This window comes from Saccoglossus kowalevskii, chromosome 2 (genome assembly GCF_978046115.1).
Source record: "Saccoglossus kowalevskii chromosome 2, keSacKowa6.1, whole genome shotgun sequence".
NCBI classification, from domain to species: Eukaryota; Metazoa; Hemichordata; class Enteropneusta; family Harrimaniidae; genus Saccoglossus; species Saccoglossus kowalevskii.
In genome coordinates this window covers 8,987,214-9,014,790 of record NC_140642.1, presented here as the reverse complement: position 1 = coordinate 9,014,790, position 27,577 = coordinate 8,987,214, and the positions used below count along the sequence as shown (strand labels likewise).

General features: G+C 34.8%; 1 protein-coding gene across 1 annotated transcript; it reads left to right on the top strand.

Moving 5' to 3' along the window:
- LOC100370318 (U4/U6.U5 tri-snRNP-associated protein 1-like) lies at nucleotides 1-27,577 on the top strand. Its single transcript, XM_002737926.4, has 18 exons — nucleotides 1-132; nucleotides 4,379-4,644; nucleotides 8,339-8,402; nucleotides 8,583-8,780; nucleotides 9,539-9,650; nucleotides 9,974-10,063; nucleotides 10,626-10,722; nucleotides 11,127-11,269; nucleotides 11,632-11,778; nucleotides 11,968-12,122; nucleotides 16,361-16,541; nucleotides 17,440-17,578; nucleotides 19,812-19,966; nucleotides 20,117-20,292; nucleotides 21,477-21,612; nucleotides 25,495-25,584; nucleotides 25,695-25,816; nucleotides 26,283-27,577. Exons 2-18 carry the CDS (start codon nucleotides 4,395-4,397, stop codon nucleotides 26,302-26,304), a joined length of 2,277 nt encoding a protein of 758 aa, XP_002737972.2. The 5' UTR covers nucleotides 1-132; nucleotides 4,379-4,394; the 3' UTR covers nucleotides 26,305-27,577.

The following is a 27,577-nucleotide window of genomic DNA, read 5'->3' as shown; positions in this document are numbered from 1 at the left end:
AGCATTCTAGCAAGGAGTTCGCTGGGTCACGAGAGCATGACGGGATACGCCATTTTGTACGCACTGTTCACGTTTTCTTGTTTTTGAAGTTTTGGTTATACTGCGACTCATTCTACTCTAACATTGTATAAGGTACGTTTAAACGTTCAAGATTTGGTTGATGTGACAAACGACTTTTCCTTGTTAACTTTATCAACTGTGTTGATAATTGGATCTCCTAATAACATAAAAATGACCGATTACCAAAATGATCCATGCGCTGCATTGAAGTTAGGGTCATTCCAGTTTTTGTCCACACCCCCCCTACGGATGGTTTAAATCCGAGGGGTCATATTTCTACAAAAAGTATGGATGGTTCAATTCCGAGAGGTGTCATTTTTTGACTATTTTTTTTTCTATATCCACACCCCTACAGATGATTTAATTCCGAGGGGGGTCATATTTTTGATTAATTTTTTTTTTCATATTATCCACACTCCCCACAGATGATGTGAATCCATGCGGTCGTAATTTTTAAGCTTCCAAGGGGTAGGTTTGTAAAAAAAAAAAACTGTCAGCCAAGAGACCTGGGGGAGGGTGTACGCCCTTTTAAAATGCATGCAGTCATACGTGGCTGTACCCCTGCTTGCAAACTGTTTTAATCCAACAAAATTTATTTATTATTCTACGACTGTGTCGATCAAGCCCACACAAACATATCAGTCGCAACTTAGAATAAAGAATAAACTAATGTGTTGGGGCAAATACTAATTCATGTGTATACTTGATACATTCATTTAAAAGAGTCTGACTTACTTGTACATTTCAGTTGTTCTCAAATTTCATTGGCATCCATGAATAGTTCACATTATAAATTAAAATAAACTCAACTCGACATGTGGCTATTACATCGGACATTACAACACTTGTATACATTTTATTTATAATATTTTAAATCTCTGTATTTTACTGGCTGGCATAATTAGAAAGCTTCGCGTTCATTCCCTTTATTCTAACTCTATTTTATTCACACGCGTAAGTCTGGTTTGCGCGCAGGTTATCATTAGAATGCCATGCACAAGTCTGATTTGGGCGTACGCGCAAGTGGCATATATACAAAACTGCGTCTCACCTTTTCCACGCGCAACTACCCTGTAGAGGCACCCTTACTAGTACATACACGGTCGTGTATGGTAGGCTCGCACGGCAATTCACATTTATTGTCAAGACCATGAATGAACACAAAGGACTAGGAAATTACAAGGATCACAAAAATTTCAAATGGAAAATTAAATAAATTTTGCTTAGTCAAAAGCTTGGAAACTAGTCTATAATAGTTGGCAGAAGAACATTTGTTTTATTTGCCTGAGCCTTGGAATGAAAGACGTACATAATATAAAATATGATTTTGTGAATATACATCATGCATGGTCTCAGATATTAATGTTTAGAAAGTTTAATGTTCCGCGTAGACCAAATATAATCACGCAAAGTATAAATTCAAAGTGTTTTAATACATTGGTGAGAGGTCGCATTTTACGTGAACAAGAACATGCACTTAGAAAAAAAAGCCGAAGTCAAAATTTGGTACAACATACGCCGCGACAACTGAGTGATCAGGGACATCATTTTGGGCGCAATTGAATTCAAGTACTTCTTTGCGAAACTTGCTGCGCTGCGATGCTGACATCAAGTGTATGTTGACCGAAGTTTGGCACGTTACCTTAGCAACCCCTTTCGTTCTTGCCTCGCGTGTCGTTCTAGTAAAATTGTTATGATATCCGACGGTACTGTAATTACGCAACTTGTACACAACTCTGTACTGGCTTTTCTAACTACGCAATTTTGTTTACAATATTGTACCGGCTCTGATTAATATTTCAACATTGTAATTGCTTTCATAATAATTACGCAAACTCAAGTTATTTTTACTATTGTTAGGGTACTGACCCGGGGTATTGGGTCTGTGAGTATCTCAATATTACCGACTTGATAATGTTGCATTCGTAATAATTACGCAAACTTACACATGTGCGCATTTAAATCATTGAAAAAGATAGTAGTCAGGTGTCTACCGAATGTCGGGAAAATATTTTAAATACTTCATCGATGTTCCTATTGTGAATTATTTTATTCGAAATGAAATGAATATGCAATTTAAACCATACAATAACATACCATATCATGCGCAATGTTTAAATTTTACTATAATATAATAAACTCTGGGCAGCGCACTTCGATTACATTATTCATGTACATTTCAACTGATATCCACATGTTTGAATTACATGCGACGATGGGCAATGACCTCCAGAGTTCATGCACTGAAATTTAAAGCGGGAGAGTTGTCATCTACGCATGCGTCCATAGTGTGTCTACCCATGCCTACCCTTAGCTGAAGTTGACAATACATAAATACATACATTATGTATTAATTGGTTAACTTGTGTCTTTTGTCACACCAAAATGGTTCAATATTTCAGGGCAAAAGTATTGAGGACTGTTCACAATTATAATTATCAAACTTTTGACATATCATATGAACATTTAGGTTTTAAAGTTGTATTATGTTTTAATTTTTGTTGAAAATTGATCATTTCCTCTTTTCAGAAATATGTAAATTACAGCATACATTATAAGGCCTGAAACCAGTTGGTTTGAGTTTTCAACAACTTAGGGAGTCTCAATTCAACATTGTAAATAAACTATGAACTTTTGTACTGCTGGCAGGTTCTACTGTTATCACAATACTTTTTCGCTAAGTTTCGCTGTGTTATAACATTTATTTTCATTAGTTTACGCTTTTAATGTGCAGCCAGACTCCACAGGCCAATGTTGGTAAGTTACTCACTGTTGCATCATGGGATTTAAGTTGTTTTCCTAACTTAAATAACTTGGCCATTTTTCAGGCAAAACCCATAGATGTTGTCCTGGATTTTGTTTTTGGATTTAGTTAAGGGGTCAAACTAACCTATTTACAAAGGGCTTTCAACTAAATATAAAACATAATATATACAACTTTAAATTAATGTTTTTGTGACATTAAATCCAAAGCAGTAAACCTGTGTATTAAAGTTTTACCAATAGTCATTAGACCTTGCTTGCTTTTATGTATAAAGCAAATTGTGAGCAATAAAAAAATGTTATTATATAACACTCTACATGTATATATGCACTCTAGATGTATATTTTTGCATTTACACTGAGCGCCATATTGCCTCATACATATGATTTGTGAATCAGTCTGCAAATTACCTGACCATTCAGTTGAACGTACTTCTACATGATTGCAATTACTAGAGACATATCACAATAAAAAAAAATCAACACCAATGACAAAAGTCATTAAACTAATTTTCGGACCGATTTGCAAATCAGGTGCACAAAACAATGTGGGACACACACATCCCTCTAGGTGACGTCATCATATTATGACATCACTCTAGTTGTGCAGACCCCCCCCTCTCCAAAAAAATCATTGACTCCTTCTAACTGCACTGCTCTTCGCAACATACCATCCCAATTCACCAATTTCTTTTTTATAATTAGAAGACCCAAGTAGGCCACTTGCAAGTCACACTGCTTTTTTTCCGAGGGGTTCTGTTTTTGTGTGTATCCGAGGGGTATAATTTTTTCACATACCCATCCATACACGTCAAATCAGTAGTTTCCAGGGGGTGTGTTAGTTAACAAAAATCCGACACCTGAATGGTGGATTTGAATCCATAGGGTGTCTTAACCTTAATATCCATCCGTAGGGGGGGTGTGGATAAAAACTGGAATGACCCTTAGTCAGTGTCCATTCCTTGGTTGGTCAGTTTAATATCGCACGTTGTACATGCACTTAAGTAGATTTTTGTCGTTGAGGAATTCAGTCAGGAAAGGTAAATCCACACCTATAAACCCACCAGCTGGATACCCTCTGAAAATTTAGTTTTCTAATGACTGAGAAAGAGCATAAAACAATAGTAAGCGGTAGTTTATAACTCAGACAAGGACTGCAAAGCATTTTTCTTGAAATCAAGAGTTATTCTTCCGGATTGTATTCATTACAGTGCTTTATTTTTCACAATTGTGCAAAAATTAGGTTAACAACTGGACGTCTGTTAATGTCCACTCCTATTATTCTTCACTAGATCGGTAAGGTTGCCCTTAGAAACGAAGAGTTGTTCTTTAGGGCGCCCTCACTCATAACTCTAATACTAACCCAGGCCCTTCCAGTACCCATCCTCCATTTCAATTGTATATAAACCTCCTTTGGTCACTTGTAAAATATTCATAATTTATTACATTGGATTCCATTTGAGACCCTGACAAGAGTAATTTGGGTAAATTAATTTTATGCTATGCTGTGTACATGTGCAAAGATGCAATCAAATTCATTAAATATTCTTGACAGCTATCTTCATCAGACCATGGGATCTTCCAAAAAACACAAAGAGAAAGATCGAGATAGGGATGAAAAAAAGAGGAGACATAAAGATAAAGAACGTGACCGTGACAAAGACAGAGAAGAAAAAAAACACAAACGCAAGAGAGATAGATCAAGGTCAAGAGAAAGAGACAGAAAAAAGGATGAGGACAGATCAAGAAAAAGGAGGAGGAAAAGTGAGAGTGAGGAGGATATTCCAGTCAGAATCAAGCAGGAAAAAACTGAGGACACATGTAAGAAAATTTGCTTGTGAAATTGTTATCACTATGAGAAGGTGATGTTGTAAACAGTTTTTACTGTAGAGCATTTTGTGATGCATGTAAATGTTGCAAAGGTCACTCATGCCTGGAGCATGGACGTACTAACACAGGATGAACCACTGACCAATTTCATTTACTCTCGTAATCTATCTGTTTTGCCGCTGGTTATTTTTAAGTACATGTAATAAATAAACATTGATGTTTATTTCTAATTGTGGTTAAGATGGTAATCACGTTGCCGAGTGATTCCAAAATCTGTTTGCTCAGTGTGTTTGGCAGTTCTCAGAGTCTTTTGGCACATTTGGGTCATCATATGGTCATGTGACATTTTCCCCGAAGCAAAGATGGTGTCACACTTAGTGGAGCTCATTGTCAATGAAACTGAATACAGGTTAACAAAAAAGCAGCAAGTTGACGGCTTGTTTTTAGTCCCCGTTCGGACTTGTGTTTTGCCCTGTGTGCGTCCGTGCGTTCGTGATCACCTGTATCTCGAACATGCATGGACCGATTAAGTTCAAACTTCACTCATACATCACACATTCTATGGGACATATGCACATGCATTGTTTTCATGATCCGATTAACGATAGCCGAAAAGCGGCCATTTTAAGGCCAAAAATGCATCAAACTCGCATATTTTCACCATTCCGGACCCGGATCTCAGTTATGCATGGACGGATTTTGTTCAAATTTGGTACATACATTAAACATAATAGGACCTTGCTGCACGTCATTTTTTTTTTGGATCAGGTTTGGATCAGGCCATTTTGTTTTAAAGGATTCAGTTCTGGATCCGTATCTGAGACATGCCTGAATTGATCGAGTTCAAACTTCACACACACAAGGTACATCATGTCACAAATATGTATGTGCATTTGTTTCATGATCTCATTAATGATAGCCAAATGGCGGCCGCTTTAAGGCCGAAAATGCATTGAAATTGCACATTTTCACCATTCCGGACCAGGATCTCAGTTATGCATGAACGGATTTTGTTCAGATTTAGTACAATGTGTTGTACATATGCAGGTGCATTTCGGTCATGATCTGCTTTGAATGTATATGTCACTCAAATATGAACGGAATGGGGACGTGTCATTGACAATGACTTGTTTACCTGCTATCTTGTGCTATTATTAACGTCGACCACAATAATAAACATGAAAGATAAAAACTCAAATATGATGTCAAGACACAAATCAAGTTGAAATATAACAGAATAAAAAATTGAAGCAAAAATTTCAAAAACTACCAAGAAAGTACTGTAACTTACCCTATCGTCTACAAACTTCTGTCGATCTGATTTATTTTCTATGTTTGAAAGGTCATGTGGGGGGCTACGCATGTGGGTCGTTCGTTTTTGAATGCGCAGGGAAAATGGTATGAAATGTAATATTTTTTTCACGCGATGTACACACTATTTAATGATGGCAAGACACATCCAGTTACTTTGATCTTGTTTTATCTATCTGTTTATTGGTAAAACTGTACGTCCACGGCAAGACAAAGGTTTAAAGAGGATTTTAACACATTATAACACCAAAAGTAAACTTTCTCGAGTGTTTTTTTTAATCCTATTAACTCAGTGGTTCATCCTGTGTTAGTACGTCCATGCCTGGAGTAACTCAGAGAAATTTGTCCTTTGATGCAATTTATCATATAATGTGTATTGTGTGAATACATCTATTGTTTGCAAATTTTATTTATAATAGCTACCTTGTACAGTGCTCTTCCCAAAGCGCTTTTGTGTAGCGAGGCCACTACTCTGGGATTTACGCCACTATTCTGACTGCTTGCCCGCGATGCTGATGTGTTGAACGCAACACTGAAGACATCCCACCACAACTGATCTAATCTTTCAAGTTTTATTGTCAACCTGTTACGTACACAAAAATGAATATTTTCAGTACTGTTGCCATGACAACTATGTTATATGCATGTTTGCTGCCATGTACAGGGTTCTCCCCAGAAAAAATGCATAGCACCGGGCTAATTTGCATAATAATTTACATATCATTTACATATTTTTCCTTCATTGATTAACAGAACCTATTTACAATTATGAATATTAGTGAGCTCAGTCACAGGGCAAATATTTTTTTTAATGGAATCAACACATTATGTTTCACAATTTAGAAGAGTTTGAAACATTCTCGAAATACAAATGCTGCAGACTAAAAACAAACACAAATAAATTATTGTTAAAACGTTGAAGGAAACGCATTCAAAATGTTAAGCCAGCTTTATGTTCATGAATCTCATAATTTTATTCACTCCAAAAACATTCTCCTTCAAAAAATCGATCACGTAATTAATTGGCGCATTGTTGTAATTTATTATTCGTACCATCAACTTCTAAAACGTTTACAATTACAATAATAAGCGAACAAATAAAGCTTCAAAACGATCATCAAAGTTACGATGTGACATAATTTACTTGGCCATGTTATACACCAGTTATAGCAATAATTCCTCAAAAAATGTTACTTCTTTTTTTGGATATGAAATGTAAGTAAAATCTGACTTATTTTTATTGGGAGCGATTATTTTTGATCACTTGATCGCTTCGGTAAAAAAACGGACCCGCCATGATGTTTGTGAAACATTAGCATGTGTCCTTTGACCCGATGAGTCAAGAATGCCATTAACCAATCAAAATGCCGCATGGTAATCCCGGTAGAATCCGAAGTTTTCCGAGTGATCATAAAAATTACATTGCGAAAGTAAAGCAATGTCGTAGCACGATGTGTTGGCATCGATTTCAATTGAAATCTGCATGATGGCTTTCGAAAGAGGTGATTTGCAATTTTTAAAAGGTAAAATAGGTCTTGAAAGAAGAGTTTTTACATGATTTGCAATGATAACAGTTCAAATGTATTTTACCAAATCACGCAATAAACACGTTTTTTTCTTGAGTAGCTTGAACAGATCGTGAACTCTGCTTTGACTATGTTATATCGAGGTGGAATTGATTTTGAAAGAATTTTAGCCTTCAATCTAAAGACTGTGTCTATCGCAGAAAGTATTTACTTACAAACAAAGAGGTGCTAATTTCACAAATTTGACTAGCCGCTACGTATCGTGTGACTAGGTCTATTGTTTATAAATTATAATCCACGACTGGCAGGATGCGTGTCGGTCGGTACGTAATGATAATAACAATCAGACAATAGTCCTTGTTGGAAGCGCTTCCACTAATTTCGAGTGACGGTAGGGCCCGACCGGCGTGGCGAACAAAGCTTTTTCACAGCTGATATTGGCATGTCAAATATGAAATCAAGTGCCGAGGTGGGAACACATAGCGCCGAGGTCCCAAGTAAAGCCGCGGACCTCGGTGCTAAAAAGCCCTGGGGAGAACCCTGATGTATGCTACCATGTTCTAAACTTTCATCCAATTTGCAGTTCAACTTTTCAAGTTATAGATGAAATCATTTTCACAACTTCTGTGAATATGTCAACAGTGAATATGTCATACTTTATTAATATATTCTTGGCAATATATCCCATTTTAATTAACTAATGTGTTTCACACAACATTATTTATTAAAAAATATAACTGTATGATCTGTTAATTAATATGCAAATTCCAATTTCTGGGGAGATCACTACTTGTGCATGATCATTTTTTATTTAGTAGACTATAAATGTGTGAAATTCTTGATTACAGCAACTTCTAAGGATGCAGCTGGTGGTGCTGCTGCAGGAATGTCACTCAGTATTGAAGAAACCAAGTAAGTTGATTATATGTATATATTGATTGTATATACATTGTGTATAACTTACATAGCAAGACATGATTAAGGCAGAAATAAAATCTGAGTGTTGAACTATGTGAAAGAACTTCCCTATTATTGCTGTTTTGTCATGTTATTGTTAAGATTACATTCTTATAATATATTCTTTCATCTCAGCAAACTGCGGGTCAAGCTTGGTCTAAAACCTTTAGAAGTTGACGGTGAAAAAAAAGATGAGTCTGCTGAAGTACCGTATGACAAAAGAGAAGATGTACATAAACCAGCAGTTAATCTGGCACAGGAAAGGAAGCGAGAGGAAATAAGACAGAAAATGGAAATGATTAAAGAGAAGAGGAGAATTAACCAAAAATTAAAGTTAGTTGATTTTATTGAGGGGTTGCATCTAATAAATAAATTAACATAATTACAGGGAAACAAATGCACATAAATTAGAACAGCTAAGACAAGATTTAAAATTACAATCACAAAAAGCACCTTACCACTGTACTGCAGCATGCTTCCTACTGACTGTAGTAAAAAGCTTGTATTTAGCACTGTCCTACTGTGAATAGTTAATGCATAAGTGGAATCCTGGAGATCACAAACAGTATACAGTACAATGACTGACTTAGCACCCAAGATTCTCAAATCCCCAAATCATGTTTTTTGAAGGGGTGGAGGCTTAATTGAGCACCCCTTAAAATGACAGGTTTCAGAGCGTATTACCTCTACTGGGGGCATTGTTTTACACTACGAGTTGTATGGTCATTGATTTTCACAACACTTTTACAATAAACAGCAAAAGCAAATTTTCACAAAAAAATTCAACCAATTCAACAAATACAGTAATTAAGCCATGTATTTAGAACAAACCATCACAGTTAAGATTGTGACATTTAAATATTCCTATGTGTAACATTTGGTATTTACATATTTAATTTCTTTGTGTAAAGTTTGTCATTTATAAAGCCTAATCTAGCGGTTTACTTATCTGCATACAAAGAGACAAGTGTGGATTCACAGGAATAAACAATTGGCCCCACAATGGGTCACATGACTAAAAGTAATAGAATAATATCAACACTGGCCTTGTAAATAGTAACACAATTGTCAACACATTGTGTCCATTTCAGTAAAGTGAAAAGCCTTGCAGAAGATGATGATGAAGATGAGTTGGAGTGTGCAATAGCATGGGTTCAGAAAAGTAGAAAAATAGAGAAAGAAAAGGAGCTGGCAGCAAAAAGGGTGAGTTAATATTGCAAGTCTTCCTGCTAGACAAGTGGTGAAAATGTCTTCATGTCGTGAGATCATGCCTGACTATTATGTGGAGTACAAATTGTGTATAATAGACTTTAAATTAAAAATTTCAGTGATTTTCTGTGTGTCCAAATCATCTTGGTTTGCTATGTGATTGTTTAAATTTCATTCATTCGATTGGAATTTCTATCTGAGATGTAGCATTGTATTGGGTTCTATGTGTTATAATGCTATGGTAATTGGTACAGCTTATATATTTTATTCTAACGTTTGGGGAATTTGAAAGATGAGTTTCATAATTTTGTTTAAAGGCAAAGTTGTTAGAAGAAATGGATGAGGAATTTGGTATTGGTGAATTAGTGGACGATGAATTTGGTTCAGCTGACAAGAGAAGACAACAGGTATGCACACTACTTGTAGAATTCATCAGCAGTTAATATATGGCTATCTCAATATAGAGTTTTACATTGTACTCGGTCTCATTATTGCAGACTGAACTATTCAGCTCACTACATTTTCTTTTCCATTTATTTTCCTTACCTGGTGCAGTGTACAGTGGTATCCTTAGTCACATGCTGTCTCTTGTTTTCTCTTAAGATTAAGTGTAAATTATAGCATTACAGACTTCATATTAAACACATAATGTAATCCACTTAATTTTTTCCCCTGAGAAATCTTTGTGATTCCCAATTTTGTGACATTTGTAAAACAACATTTTGTAACAGTCACTAACTCTCTATTTCCTAGAACCCAGGGAAATTTTCACTATTATGAAATGTATTCCTTTCGAAATTAAAGCAGTTTACAGTATATACATGTAGTCACTTCATAAGATTATTCAATGCTATTGTCAAACTGGCAAACAATTAAATTGCAAAATATATATTGTAGCTATAACTGTGGTACATTAGTATTTAAAAAAAATTAATTATTAATATTCACTTTCATATTTTGTTAATTAAGGCGTACACTGCCAAGGATTTACGAGGACTTAGAGTGGAGCATTCTAAAGAATCATTCAAAGAAGGACGTGATATTGTTCTCACGTTAAAAGATAAAGGTATATCATCTTGCCAATCCCATTTTCTTTGCTTCACCAGTATTAACCTTTTAGTGTGTACACTTTCAGTGCTCTCATTGTCATAAATGTAACTTACTTTTTATGTGTCTACATTGATTAATTAAAGATATAGGGAGGATTGTTTTACATGTAGAGAATTTTCCCCATAGTATGATAAGATCATCACATCACGGAAATGACTCATGCAATGTGTGGGAAACAGGCTCGACTAGCTTCGCTATAGCTATTTCTGCTTCCCAGCCATATTATACATATTTACTTAGACTTTTGTTTGTTTATTTATTTATACATGTACATTTATTCATTTACTTACTTTCTACTGTAACTATTTTCACTTTGTATAATATGGGAAATAAAACAACAACAATGTTTTTTCATCTTAGATGTGTTAGCGGAAGACGGCGATGATATCTTAACAAATATGAATATCATTGACTATGAAAAAGCTGCCAAGAATGTTGAATTGAAGAAAAAAAAGGCTGCATACAATCCATATGCTGAACCTGAGTTTGATGAATATGGAATGGTGAGAGTTTTTTACAAATTCAATACTGTCTACACCTTCAACAAAGACATTTTTTTTTTAAGAAAGGTATTCATGATTGAACTAGTAGTTTAATATGTACACAATATATTCGTATTAACATATCTGTTTAGTCTATATCCGTCATCAATTTCAAATCTGTGAGTGAACATAATTGCATATTTCGTCACCGATGAGGGATGTAAGAATAAGGTAATAATCATGAAGATTTAGGACTGTATTTTCATATGTTGAAAAACTGGTATAAATTATTTCCACTCAATACTATGACCATACAGGAAGATTACTGTGGCCTCAAGTTTTCCTTGTGTGTGGTTATATGACTCTTGCTGTTGTTTTTCCAGGTGAAACAAAAAGAGGTTCTTTCCAAGTATGATGAAGAGATAGAAGGCGAAAAGAAAAACAGTTTTATGCTAGGACGAAGTGGTGGCGCTAGTCTTAATCCAGAAATGGAACTTGAAAGAATACGACAGAAATTGAGACAAGATGGGGTAAATATTATCATACTGTCAGTTATTAATTTGGTATTCCAGATTTTCTGCTCACATTTGCAATTCTATCAGAGATTTGCTGGAATTCACAATGGTTTACTTGCTGCTTATAAGATAACAAAGGTTCCTTACATGTCAGCAAAATAACAGAATTGAGTGTACTTATGTAATATGATATTCTTATTTCAGTTTGACACCCTAGAGGTAGCAGCTCCAACATTAGCCACAGAATACTACACACATGAAGAACTTACTGCATTTAAAAAGCCAAAAAAGAAGAAAAGAAAGTTAAGAAAATTGAAAGCTGATGATCTGATACCAGATGAAATTGATTTTTCTGCCAGGTAAATAGATCATCTATAGTCCCTTTGACATTATTAGTCCCAGTTTAGACAAAGTGCAACTACAGGGACTTGTAATTTTATCTCATTGTGTCTGTCCATTCATGCCTACATCTCGGACATGCCTGGACCAATTTTGTTTAAACTTCACACATATATCATGCATTCACAAATTTGTACCTAAAATGTCAACATGCATTATGGTTTTGAATCCTGCTTTGGAACACACTCAACACAACTACCCAAGCAAGTATGAAATGTTCAATGTTTGCTTGGATCCAGTTGCAAAGAAAGTTATGGATTCTCCAAAAACTCCTCTTCTGTGTTTGCATGCATCCAGACCTACAACTTAGACATGCTTGAACCAATCACATTCAAACTTTAAACATACACCATACATAATATTATACATACATGCACATCAATTTGTTTCATGTTCTGATTTAAGATGCCCAGGTGGTGGCCATTTTTGTACTAAAAAAAATCAAGCATTTATGGCATTCCAAAACCAGATCTCAGTCGTTTATGGATGGATTTCTTCTAAATAGGTACATACATTGGACATTATGGGTCCCTGATGCATGTTGGTTTGCTTTTCAGCTCAAATTTAAAATAGCTGAATGGCAGCCATTTTGTATTTAATGAATGCGGTTCTAGAGCCATATCTCTGACATGCTTTGACTAATTATGTTCAAATTTTATATATTCTGTTATATATCATGTCATATCATAGATATACAGATGTATTGGTTTGACAACCCGATTCAAAATGGCCAAATATTGTCCATTTTTGTGCTTTAAAAAAATCAAGCATTTCTGGCATTACGAACTTAATCTGTTGTTTATGGATGGATTTCGTTCAAACTTGGTACATACATTAGACATTATGGGTCCCCTCATGCTGGTCATATTGCTTTTCAACTCAAATTTAAAATGGCTGATTGGCAGCCATTTTGTTTTAATGAATGAGGTTCTAGAGCCATATCTCTGACATGCTTTGACTGATTATGTTCAAATTTATATATTCATTATACATCATGTCATAAATATACAGATGTATTAGTTTGATGATTCAATTCAAAATGCCCAACCGGTGGCCATTTTGTTTTAGTTAAAGCAATATATCTCTATATAGACAATTACTTGTTTGACAATCAAGATGACTGAACGTCAACCATTTTAATGTTAAAAAATTTTCATAATCAAACATCAGTTTCTTATCTCTGACATGTTTATGTTCAAACTATATTACTATAAACAAAACTATATATCTTGAATTTGATAACTAACTTGGACTGTGCCATGCATGCCTTGTTTAGTCCCTGTTTCAGGCGCAGCCTGAAAGGTGGACTACCGTAAAAACCCGCAAATAAGCGCCACCCTCAATTAAGAGCCACTCAGTGAAAATTTGTTACATTTGACCCTCCATTAAGAGCCACCAAGAGTTGAGTGGTTTTGTCAATAAGAACCCTGAAATAAGCGCCAGCCGCCCGGTTGTTTACAATCAGGCAGACACAAGCTTGTTGTGCCTCACTTCCACCCTGCATTGTTTATTGCACCACAGAAGGTGTGAGACAAATAAAGATTATCCCCATAACTTGCCTGACGTCCTGTGTAATTGAGAACGGAAGAATGATAGACGAAAGAAATGCACTGAGAGCGTGAATGTGACTGTCAACTTGTCCATTTTATATTTCTGACACACAATCAACCAATTCACAAACTATTCAGTAGTAACTACTAGTATGTTTTTTGCCGAAACACCGAAGGACACGTTGAGATATTCATTGTCAATGTTGTCTTTATAACCAAGTAAAGAACGTCACGATTTTAGAACGCCTTTATCGGAAAATCGGAGGTATCGAAAATACATTCTCACAGACGGACCGGAACAGGAAGTCAGCAGAAAACAAAAGATTTTTTCCTTAGCGTGGGGGAAAACAGAGGTGTTAATCCGGTCCTGGCAACGTTTGAGGGATCGTGACGTAGCTCCAACTGTGAGAATGTAATGATTACGCAGCCCACTCTCGCTGATCGTGATTTTGGGTTATTTTTTGCATTTCATTTGAGACGTTCGTTTTGGGGTGATTCGAGACAAAATCTTCAGGGAAGTAACAAAATAACTGGCATTAGTTTGGAGAGGACTCTCTTGCCGAAAATAATCAAAATTGAAGTCGAATGGATTAGTTCCACAAACTTGCGCGATCAACTCGTCTTACAGCAAAGTGAAGTCTACGTGACCCGCCTGACCCAAATATTTAAATTAGCTATTTGTGAGAATTGAAAATAATCTGAACTTGTACCAATCAGAAAATGCCTTGTAACAGGCCTGGGCTTTCGTGAATGATTTCGTCTCTCCGATTGGTCACAGGAAATTATTTTTAATACATGTAATTGTTACTTTCTCGGTATCGTTTCGTATTTGGTTATATAGGGGTGGGGCTATAGTTTGACCCTGTTTGCGTGGACTGTGAAGTACGTGAATATCATTAACATATCATTATAAGCTGGCTTGATTATGAAACAGGAAATATAAACCAAAGCTGTACTGTCAGACGTCTAGCACAATTAAAACAATGCCCAAGTACCCAAGCTGTAAAAATCTATAGAAAAACGTGTTTTTATTTATTGTTTTTGCCATAAATACAAGTGATTGGGCATCATTTTCTTCATTCGTTCCATGCTTGCTTTGCAAGTATGTCTTCTCCTGTCGCTGCTGGTCAGATCAATTCTATCCGAAACTATTTTATATCGTCACCAAATCAACCACCACGCCAGCCACAGCCACCCAAGTTATTCCCAGTTTTCAAGAAAAAAGTTTGCCGTACAAAACTTGGTAAACAATTGTACAACGGAAGTACAAGTGATTCGAGTGTAGGGTCAGACACTGAAAGTGCTACCAAATCCGACTTCAGGCATCGCTACGCATTGTCAGTAAAATGTGACTTCAGGCATCGCTACACATTATCGATGAAACGACGAATCGTCGTATTTATTTGACATTTGTTATTCCCATAACAGTATTTTTACAGAATAAATTAATTGCAATGATACATCATTAATAATTACTTGTCTGTTTTGGTTGTGTGTGTGTTTGCCTATCCCCTTCGCTATTTCACAATGAAAAAGTTTGATGACCCTGGTTTAAGAGCCACTGGCTACAAAGTTGTCAAAATGTTACCTCAAATAAGCACCACCCAGAAATGAAAGTGTTACAAAGTGGCTCTTATTTGAGGGTTTTTACGGTATATTAATTCTTAATTAATTAATTAATTTTCTGTCTGTGATGTCTCTAACATTTTCTCAGAAATTCTGCATCAGATATCGGTAAAACTTGGCAGGTTGATGAACAAGTCTCTGCCGATTATTCATGTAATTTTTTTTTCCAGATCTGAAAATCCTGAGTGGGTCTTTTTCATAATTTTCATCCAAAACTACCTCTCCCAACACCACTGAGAGAACAACTGAGCATTCTCAGAATAAATAATTAGCTTAGATTGTAATGCTAGGGTTTCTAGTGATGTCATGACCTGGATCTGGGTCATACCATTACCAATCTCAGTAGAAAATGTAAAGGGGTGTCAGGGCTACATTTTGATAGGAATTATAGTGGTGATACTGAAACAAACCCAGGTCCTGGTAATATACAAGACCTGAATTAACAAAGAAGTCAAGTTGTTATTAAAGGTACATCACTGTTTAGTCAGATTTATGAATGCAGTTTCTTGAGCATGTATGAGACATACATGTAGTTTGGTTGCACTTGTGTACTCTGAGATTTTGGACCCGGGTCAATGAAAGTTTTCAGTTATCAGATTAAGAGAAATCACTTTATGATGAGTTGTACCCACATAGAGTACATATTAATTCAACTGTTTGCAGATGTTCCATGTATTATTTTAACATGAGTATTTTATAATTAAATAACAGGGACTGTGACATTCATGTCTTGTTTATCTGGTATATCGCACATAGGGACATGCCATGACTTATTTTTGATTATCTGTAGTAGTAGTTTATGAAAAGTTTATTCAAAAGATGGATAACCAAAAGTTTCAGGATTTTTTTCTCTTACACTATTTATTGTCAAATGTACTGTAATGCCTATTGTACTTGTACTCTCATGTCATAGTGGCATTGGTTTTGTACTAGTAAACGTAAATTGAAAGTCTGTGTGATGACTCTCGCTTCAGGGTTACATATATCAGTGCTTATGGTAATAACTTATCATTATTATTTAGATTGCAGGGTGCGTCAACTGGCGGACCAGATTCAATACCATTGTTAACTATGTTACCAGAACCTGAAATAGAAGTAGATAATACAATACTTGAAGATGAAGCACAGTTAGAATTACAAATGGCATTAGAAAAAAGTAGAAGAGTGAAACTGAAAAAAGATAATGCAAAGGGAGCTGAGAAAGTGAGTATTCTCTTATCTTATACCAAGGATGTTTGGATGGTAATCATTTAATCTTCAACCAAGCCATAGATAATGAGATATGGAAATGTTAGAGTTGAGGAATATACGTCTGTATGAAACTATGAATGAATAATTTGTGAAAGATAAGTTGATTTTCAAAAGCTATGAATAGCATAGCTGTAATATGTTAATAGATTGGACGTGATCACTCATCCTTAATAGTTAATGTTGCTCTCCTAAATCTGTATAAATAATACAAACAAATAAAATTGTTTCCCACAATATATGAAAGTAGAAATAAAGACCTAATACGTGAAGCCGGTCACACATTGATCAGCCATGATCCCAGAATGATGGTAAACATGTAGTTTGATCTGAAAGTTATGTGCTGATGTTAGATGAGAAAAGTGTAGCTGCATAATGGTGGTTGTAAAGCCTGAATCTTTCCTTTTAAAATTGCTATGTTGAGTTTTTTTGATTTCACATACATGAGAATTTTAACCTTCAGAATGGAAAGCTATTTGCCTAATTATTATTATTATTACCTAATAAATTTTTGAAATGTTTTACTTTAACTGTGGGGGAATGGACAGTGAATAATTTGTTTGCTGTACTGATGCTAATACCTTGGGATGGCTTAATATAGCTGGCTTTTGAAGTATCTTTATCTGCATCTAGTTTGTTTTGCATACTTCATATATTACGACAGTACAGGTGACACTCGCACTAAAAAAATGTTCTACACTTTTTACATGTACTTTGTGATGAGTATTAGTGAGTACTTATCCTGTGTAAATGCAAGCATTTCTTGTACAGTGTATGTGTTACCATAGGTACATGTAGATATTAATTCAGATTAATTTAAGTTATAACATATACCCACTTATGTCATTTTCAGGTAGCCGAGGTGGTTAGTGGTACTAGTATTAAAGAAGAACCAAGTACACTGACTACTACAGCTGCTGCTATTGGAGGATCAATTGTATTAAATTCAACTTCAGAATTCTGTCGACAGTTAGGAGACATTCCAACTTATGGTAAGTTTGACATCCCAAACCATGTGTGTGGGATGGTAAGTTTGACATCCCAAACCATGTGTATGGGATGGTAAGTTTGACATCACAAACCATGTGTATGGGATGGTAAGTTTGACATCACAAACCATGTGTATGGGATGGTAAGTTTGACATCACAAACCATGTGTGTGGGACGGTAAGTTTGACATCACAAACCATGTGTGTGGGACGGTAAGTTTGACATCACAAACCATGTGTGTGGGACGGTAAGTTTGACATCACAAACCATGTGTGTGGGATGGTAAGTTTGACATCCCAAACCATGTGTGTGGGACGGTAAGTTTGACATCACAAACCATGTGTGTAGGATGGCAAGTTTGACATCACAAACCATGTGTGTGGGATGGTAAGTTTGACATCACAAACCATGTGTGTGGGATGGTAAGTTTGACATCACAAACCATGTGTATGGGATGGTAAGTTTGACATCTCAAACCATGTGTGTAGGATGGCAAGTTTGACATCACAAACCATGTGTGTGGGATGGTAAGTTTGACATCACAAACCATGTGTATGGGATCAGTGTCCTCCCCAGGAATTTAAACCACTGTGGCGGCCTAATTTGCATATCATTTACATAATAATAGAAATTGACCAAAGCACATTTACACCCACACAATAAACAACATATATTTTCAAAAACAAAGTGGCAGATATTTATTTGCTTTACACAGTGTTATAAACACTTTTATTTTGGGCATTTTTGTAATATTAATGAGCTCCGTCACAGTGCAATTTTTTTTTTTTTTTGAGTCAAAAAATTACGTTTCACAACTTAGAAGAGTTTTGAATTTAAAAATGAAACATTCTCGATATGCAAATGCTGCAGACTAAAAAGAAACAAATAAATTGTAAAAGGTTAAATGAAACTCAACTGAAACGTTTCAGCCAGGATTATGTTCAAGACTTTCATGACCACATAATTATTTGGCGGATTGCTGGTTATTATTCCGACCATCAGCTTCTACAACATTTACATTTACAGTAAATGAATGAAGAAATAACACTTCCAAACAATCATCAAAGTTACGACGTGACATAACTTACTTCGCGATGTTATACACCGGTTATACCAATAATTTCTCTTACTCAGTCATGATGCCATGCAAAAATTAAATACTTCTTTTTTTATATGAAAAAAACGTAAAATTTGAACTAGTTTTATCAAGAGAAATTATTTTTGATCACTCGATCACTTTGTGAAAAACAGACCCGCCATGATAGCTGTGACGCGTTAGTTGACCGCATGTGTCCTTTGACCCGGTGGCTCAAAAACGCCATTAACCAATCAGAATGCCGCATGGTAATGCCGGTAGAACCCGAAGTTTTCCGAATGATCGTGATCCTAAAAAATTACATTGCGGAAGTAGCACGATGTGTTGGTATGAATTTCAGATGAAAACTGCATGATGGTTTTCGAAAAAGGTGATTAGCAATTTTTGAAAGGTAAAAGAAGTCTTGAAAGAAGATTTTTTACATGATTCACGATGATAACAGTTCAAATGTATTTTACCCAATCACGCAATAAACACGTTTTTTTTTTCTTGAGTAGCGTAAACTGATCGTGAACTCCGCTTTGCCCATGTTACATCGGGGTGGAATTGATTTTGAATGAATTTCAGCTATCAATCTAAAGACTGCATCTATTGTCAGAAAATATTTACTTACAAAGAGGTGCTAATTTTACAAAATTGACTTGTATTGTTTAAAGCCGATACCACATCGCACGACTATGTCTATTGTTTACAAATTATTATCCACGACTGGCAGGATGCTTGTCGGTCGGTACGTAAGTATAATAACAATATGACAATAGTCGGACGCGTTTCCGTGGTGGTCGCTAATTTTGAGTGCAGGTCGGGCAGACCAGCGTGACGAGATCCCCAATGAAAAAAGCACTGTGGCGGTCTTGCTAATCACCGTGGCGGTGTCAGACTGGTGTGGCGGCAAATCGAAGCACTGTGGCGGGACCGCCACGCTGTTTACATCCTGGGGAGAACACTGGGGATGATAAGTTTGACATCACAAACTGTGTGTAGGATGGTAAGTTTGACATCGCAAACCATGCAAGTGGGATGGTAAGTTTAACATCAGAATGTTGGATGGTAAGTGTTAAAACCAAGTGTAGGATGGTAAGTTGCCTTTTCATGGTGTTTTGTGTAGTGTAAACATATCTAAATGTTTGTTTATTCAGGTGCTGCAGGAAATCGAGAAGAGAATGAGGAGGAAGTGTTGGATTTTGATAAAGAAGATGAGGAAAAACAAACCATGGATGATGATGAACCAGAGGACTCTCTACAAGGATGGAGTAGAGTTAATTTAGAAAATGAACAAACCGCAAATTTAATAGTACGTAATTATTCATTGTTACTTTTTATATACATTTCTCAAGAGGAACCATATTGCAGTCAATTAATATTACATAGCACATTAATATTATCATTCTATCAATGTCAATAAATTCTAAACAATAATACAGTCCATATTTTTGATGTTCAGGAAGATGATGCACCTATTCTTGAAGATGAACCACAGATTGCTCTTGGTATTGCTGGTGCTTTAAAAATGGCTGAAAAGAAAGGATACCTTGATAAAAATGATGAAAAGCATAGGAGTTCTGCCTCAAGTCACGATTCATCAGGCAAAAATTACACAATAGAAGATAAAAATTATCGGTAAGTTGAGGGGTATTATTAATTGGTATTTATATTTTCAGTTTGACCCATGACACAAGTGAATATGTTTTTTTGTCATCTCTACAAAATCAATACGATATGAGTTGAAAAATGGGATTTTGACAGTTGACAAATGTAAATTGTATGAAATTGAAAATACCATGCCATATACAAGCTGAAAGTTAAACTAAAAATACTGATTATTAAGAAAATAATATTGTAACATCTCATTGCACCCAGTTATAATCCCAGCATAGTACTGTGCAACTGATTGTACTACATCACATAATTTAGTTTATTATACCATTCAGACAAATAGTAGTACCGGTAATAAGAAAGCTTAGATATAGATGAATATGTTGATTTGTTCATCTATAATTTTGTTTTAAAGCCAGTCAAAAACATATGTCAGTTGCATATCTGTAGTTATTTACAGGCAGATGAAAAGAAAAAGACGCGATTGTCTAGCCTACAAACGTCCTGTACAATTCACAGGTCCTTCACATGACTGAATGTGAAAAAAAAGTGTTTTTAAAAGACTAGTAAAAAAAACTAGTGAAATTGGTTGTCAGGTAGTCTCTTCAGTCAATCATTGGTTACAGTACATGTATATACAATACCATATTCCTCTGTATCTGAGATTTCAAATAATGTACATGTATAGGTTGTTATTGCAGCATGCTTAGTAAATTTTACAGAATGTCTGAATCACAGATCAATTTATAACTATTTTTCTCCCCTATTGCTACCTGAAATATCCTTATATTCCCCATATATAAATGCATTGTGAATTCTTGAAACATTTTCATTTGTATATAAAACACTGAACACAAACATGTGTATTTTCTTTAATTTATCATAAGTGTTTTTGTCTTCAATATTTGTTTTATATTATACAAGTGGTTTACCTATCGATGGACTCCATAACTATTCACCTCTAGTTTAATTTCATTTCATTAATCTATCACTATTTTATTGTTTATTGTAAAAAATACTTTTCTCTCTCACTCTCTCTCTCTCTTGCATGTCATGATGAAATCTATATTACACTGACTGAGTTGTGTGATTGAATTATGTTACGGATCTCCTGAACAGAGCATACAGAGAGAGATAATCTCTTTCTGACAGTGTTGTGACAACACTGAAGTTATACTAAAGCTGTATTTCAATGCATTATTCTACAGGGATGATGATAAACACAGTCGGCATGATAGGATCTACCGTGGTCCTGTTGTAGACTTCAAAGAAAAAGACAGTTACAAACCTGACGTCAAAGTACACTATTATGATGAAACTGGGCGACAATTAAATGCCAAAGAGGTACACATCATTTTACTGTGTCACTCCAAACATTGATTCTTAAACTAGTGACATCACTTTATCACTTTACTGTGTCACTACTAACATTGATTCTGAAACTAGTGATGTCACTTTAATGTGTCACTACTAACATTGATTCTGAAACAAGTGATGTCACTTTTAATGTGCCACTACTAACATTGATTCTTGAACTAGTGATGTCACTTTAATGTGTCACTACTAACATTGATTCTGAAACCAGTGATGTCACTTTAATGTGTAACTACTAACATTGATTCTGAAACTAGTGATGTCACTTTTAATGTGCCACTACTAACATTGATTCTTGAACTAGTTATGTCACTTTAATGTGTCACTACTTAACATTGATTCTGAAACAAGCGATGTCACTTTAATTAATTTGTCACTACTAACATTGATTCTGAAACTAGTGATGTCACTTTAATGTGTCACTACTTAACATTGATTCTGAAACTAGTGATGTCACTTTTAATGTGCCACTACTAACATTGATTCTGAAACTAGTGATGTCACTTTTAATGTGTCACTACTAACATTGATTCTGAAACTAGTGATGTCACTTTACTGTGTCACTACTTAACATTGATTCTGAAACTAGTGATGTCACTTTTAATGTGTCACTACTTAACATTGATTCTGAAACTAGTGATGTCACTTTAATGTGTAACTACTAACATTGATTCTGAAACTAGTGATGTCACTTTTAATGTGTCACTACTAACATTGATTCTGAAACAAGTGATGTCACTTTAATGTGTAACTACTAACATTGATTCTGAAACTAGTGATGTTACTTTAATGTGTCACTGCTAACATTGATTCTGAAACTAGTGATGTCACATTTAATGTGTCACTACTTAACATTGATTCTGAAACAAGCGATGTCACTTTAATTAATTTGTCACTACTAACATTGATTCTGAAACTAGTGATGTCACTTTAATGTGTCACTACTTAACATTGATTCTGAAACTAGTGATGTCACTTTTAATGTGCCACTACTAACATTGATTCTGAAACTAGTGATGTCGCTTTTAATGTGTCACTACTAACATTGATTCTGAAACTAGTGATGTCACTTTAATGTGTCACAACTTAACATTGATTCTGAAACTAGTGATGTCACTTTAATGTGTCACTACTTAACATTGATTCTGAAACTAGTGATGTCACTTTTAATGTGTCACTACTTAACATTGATTCTGAAACTAGTGATGTCACTTTTAATGTGTCACTACTAACATTGATTCTGAAACTAGTGATGTCACTTTAATGTGTAACTACTAACATTGATTCTGAAACTAGTGATGTTACTTTAATGTGTCACTGCTAACATTGATTCTGAAACTAGTGATATCACTTTTAATGTGTCACTACTAACATTGATTCTGAAACTAGTGATGTCACTTTACTGTGTCACTACTTAACATTGATTCTGAAACTAGTGATGTCACTTTAATGTATAACTACTAACATTGATTCTGAAACTAGTGATGTCACTTTTAATGTGTCACTACTTAACATTGATTCTGAAACTAGTGATGTCACTTTAATGTGTAACTACTAACATTGATTCTGAAACTAGTGATGTCACTTTTAATGTGTCACTAATAACATCGATTCTGAAACTAGTGATGTCACTTTAATGTGTAACTACTAACATTGATTCTGAAACTAGTGATGTTACTTTAATGTGTCACTGCTAACATTGATTCTGAAACTAGTGATGTCACTTTTAATGTGTCACTACTAACATTGATTCTGAAACTAGTGATGTCACTTTTAATGTGTCACTACTTAACATTGATTCTGAAACAAGCGATGTCACTTTAATTAATTTGTCACTACTAACATTGATTCTGAAACTAGTTATGTCACTTTAATGTGTCACTACTTAACATTGATTCTGAAACTAGTGATGTCACTTTTAATGTGCCACTACTAACATTGATTCTGAAACTAGTGATGTCGCTTTTAATGTGTCACTACTAACATTGATTCTGAAACTAGTGATGTCACTTTAATGTGTCACAACTTAACATTGATTCTGAAACTAGTGATGTCACTTTAATGTATAACTACTAACATTGATTCTGAAACTAGTGATGTCACTTTTAATGTGTCACTACTTAACATTGATTCTGAAACTAGTGATGTCACTTTAATGTGTAACTACTAACATTGATTCTGAAACTAGTGATGTCACTTTTAATGTGTCACTACTAACATTGATTCTGAAACTAGTGATGTCACTTTAATGTGTAACTACTAACATTGATTCTGAAACTAGTGATGTTACTTTAATGTGTCACTGCTAACATTGATTCTGAAACTAGTGATGTCACTTTACTGTGTCACTACTTAACATTGATTCTGAAACTAGTGATGTCACTTTTAATGTGTCACTACTTAACATTGATTCTGAAACTAGTGATGTCACTTTAATGTGTAACTACTAACATTGATTCTGAAACTAGTGATGTCACTTTTAATGTGTCACTACTAACATTGATTCTGAAACAAGTGATGTCACTTTAATGTGTAACTACTAACATTGATTCTGAAACTAGTGATGTTACTTTAATGTGTCACTGCTAACATTGATTCTGAAACTAGTGATGTCACATTTAATGTGTCACTACTTAACATTGATTCTGAAACAAGCGATGTCACTTTAATTAATTTGTCACTACTAACATTGATTCTGAAACTAGTGATGTCACTTTAATGTGTCACTACTTAACATTGATTCTGAAACTAGTGATGTCACTTTTAATGTGCCACTACTAACATTGATTCTGAAACTAGTGATGTCGCTTTTAATGTGTCACTACTAACATTGATTCTGAAACTAGTGATGTCACTTTAATGTGTCACAACTTAACATTGATTCTGAAACTAGTGATGTCACTTTAATGTATAACTACTAACATTGATTCTGAAACTAGTGATGTCACTTTTAATGTGTCACTACTAACATTGATTCTTGAACTAGTTATGTCACTTTAATGTGTCACTACTAACATTGACTCTGAAACTAGTGATGTCACTTTAATGTGTCACTACTAACATTGATTCTGAAACTAGTGATGTCACTTTAATGTGTAACTACTAACATTGATTCTGAAACTAGTGATGTTACTTTAATGTGTCACAGATAACATTGATTCTGAAACTAGTGATGTCACTTTTAATGTGTCACTACTAACATTGATTCTGAAACTAGTGATGTCACTTTAATGTGTAACTACTAACATTGATTCTGAAACTAGTGATGTCACTTTACTGTCACTCCAAACATTGATTCTGAAACTAGTGATGTCACTTTACTGTCACTCCAAACATTGATTCTGAAACTAGTGATGTCACTTTAATGTATAACTACTAACATTGATTCTGAAACTAGTGATGTCACTTTTAATGTGTCACTACTAACATTGATTCTGAAACTAGTGATGTCACTTTACTGTCACTCCAAACATTGATTCTGAAACTAGTGATGTCACTTTAATGTATAACTACTAACATTGATTCTGAAACTAGTGATGTCACTTTTAATGTGTCACTACTAACATTGATTCTAAAACTAGTGATGTCACTTTACTGTCACTCCAAACATTGATTCTGAAACTAGTGATGTCACTTTAATGTATAACTACTAACATTGATTCTGAAACTAGTGATGTCACTTTTAATGTGTCACTACTAACATTGATTCTGAAACTAGTGATGTCACTTTACTGTCACTCCAAACATTGATTCTGAAACTATTGACATATGTTAGATAAAATTACTGAGAGTGATATTTTCTTTCTGTCAACCTCGTTGAGCGATATTACATTTTATTTTCTCACTTGTCAGGCTTTCAGAGTGTTATCTCATCGTTTCCATGGTAAAGGATCAGGAAAGATGAAGACTGAAAAGAGAAATAAAAAAGTACAGGATGAATTGGTAAGAGAATGGTATATTGAATGCATGGTATCCCAATGTCCAGTGTCGTCTATGTTTGCTTGACAATGTGATATTAATTATGTATTTACTCAACGTTTGTATATTTTCAGATGATGAAGCAGATGAGTTCAACAGATACACCATTAAACACTGTTGCTAGGTTACAAGAAAAACAAAAGCTATTACAGACCCCATTCTTAGTGTTGAGTGGAGGGGGAAAGACACTGGAGGAGTAAGTACATTCATCAACATTCATTGAACAATAGAGTACATGACATTAATGAGTTTTGCATTCTTTTTTTTTATTGTTCACTTGCCTTAATGATATTTCACAGTGTCTGTAGAACAACAAACCACTACCATATTTGATTTATTAAAAGCACATCTCCAATAGAAGAGTCACAAACCTAAAATCACGTTTGTTGAATACTGGATCCTTGAAATATTACTTATTTTGACCTTAGAAACACTTAATTTACATAAGCACATGTACTACTAATATAACAAATACTGTACTGGTATGTACTTAAAATGCATTACATTTCCATGTTAGGTCAATATCATTGTAATGCTCCAATCAAAATTGGGTTGTTCAATCATTTAGTAAATGATACATCAATTTTACTATGGCTGATTACTATTGTAACATACCAGCCAGAAATCTGTTCTGACCAATACAATATTTTTTTGTTTTGCAGGAGTACAATGATAAAGAAATGATCAATTGATGGCACGTCTTGGATCTCATCTTTCATTGATGACACTTCTTGGATCTCATCTTTCATTGATGACACAACTTGGATCTCATCTTTCATTGATGACACTCCTTGGATCTCATCTTTCATTGATGGCACACCTTGAATATCATCTTTCATTGATGAGACACCTTGGATTTCATCTTTTATTGATGACACGTCTTGGATCTCATCTTTCGTTGATGACACACCTTGGATCTCATCTTTCATTGATGACACACCTTGGATCCCATCTTTCATTGATGGCACACCTTGGATATCATCTTTCATTGATGGCACTCCTTGGATATCATCTTTCATTGATGAAATACCTTGGATCTCATCTTTCATTGATGACACACCTTGGATCTCGTCTTTCATTGATGGCACACCTTGGATATCATCTTTCATTGATGACATTACTTGGATCTCATCTTTCATTGATGGAACATCTTGGACATCATCTTTCATTGATGACACACCTTGGATCTCATCTTTCATTGATGACACACCTTGGATCTCATCTTTCATTGATGACGCATCTTGGATATCATCTTTCATTGATGACACACCTTGGATGTCATCTTTCATTGATGACACACCCTGGATCTCATCTTTCATTGATGACACACCTTGGATCTCATCTTTCATTGACGACACACCTTGGATCACCAGCCTCAATGCTGTGCCAGGAGTAATTCACTTGTCATCAAAATCTGTACTGATGCAGTCACTGCACTGAGAAATTATTTTCCTCATTTAAATATTGTGTAAATATTTTCCCCAAAGGACTTTTTTTTTTCAAAAAACAGTTTTTAATTCAGAGTTTGTAAGTATGGATTTATAAGAAGTGCAACTTATTTTGATAATTGCACACTGTCACTTATGTATTTTTAAACGCATATTTGTTGTAAATATATTGTTCTTTTTTGAAGGGGTGGGTAAACATGATTTGTTCAAGATTTGTCCACGATTTGTCCAGTTTACTATTCTCCCATTATTGTCATCTGCTGGATTCAACTCCGATTTTTAGATTATGTAAGTGGGAATTCTGATTACCAGAAATCTTAAATCTATGCATATTAGTTATCTTAATTTATTCATATAGTTTATATTATTTTTTGTCTATTTTGACATCTTCTCATGAACTTCAGAACTAAATTGGTTAATAGCACTGTAGAAAATGTGGTCGCTTTGTAAATTTGTTGGTGCATGTTTTATTAGTGTTTTAATTACAATTATTTCAACATACTTCAAAA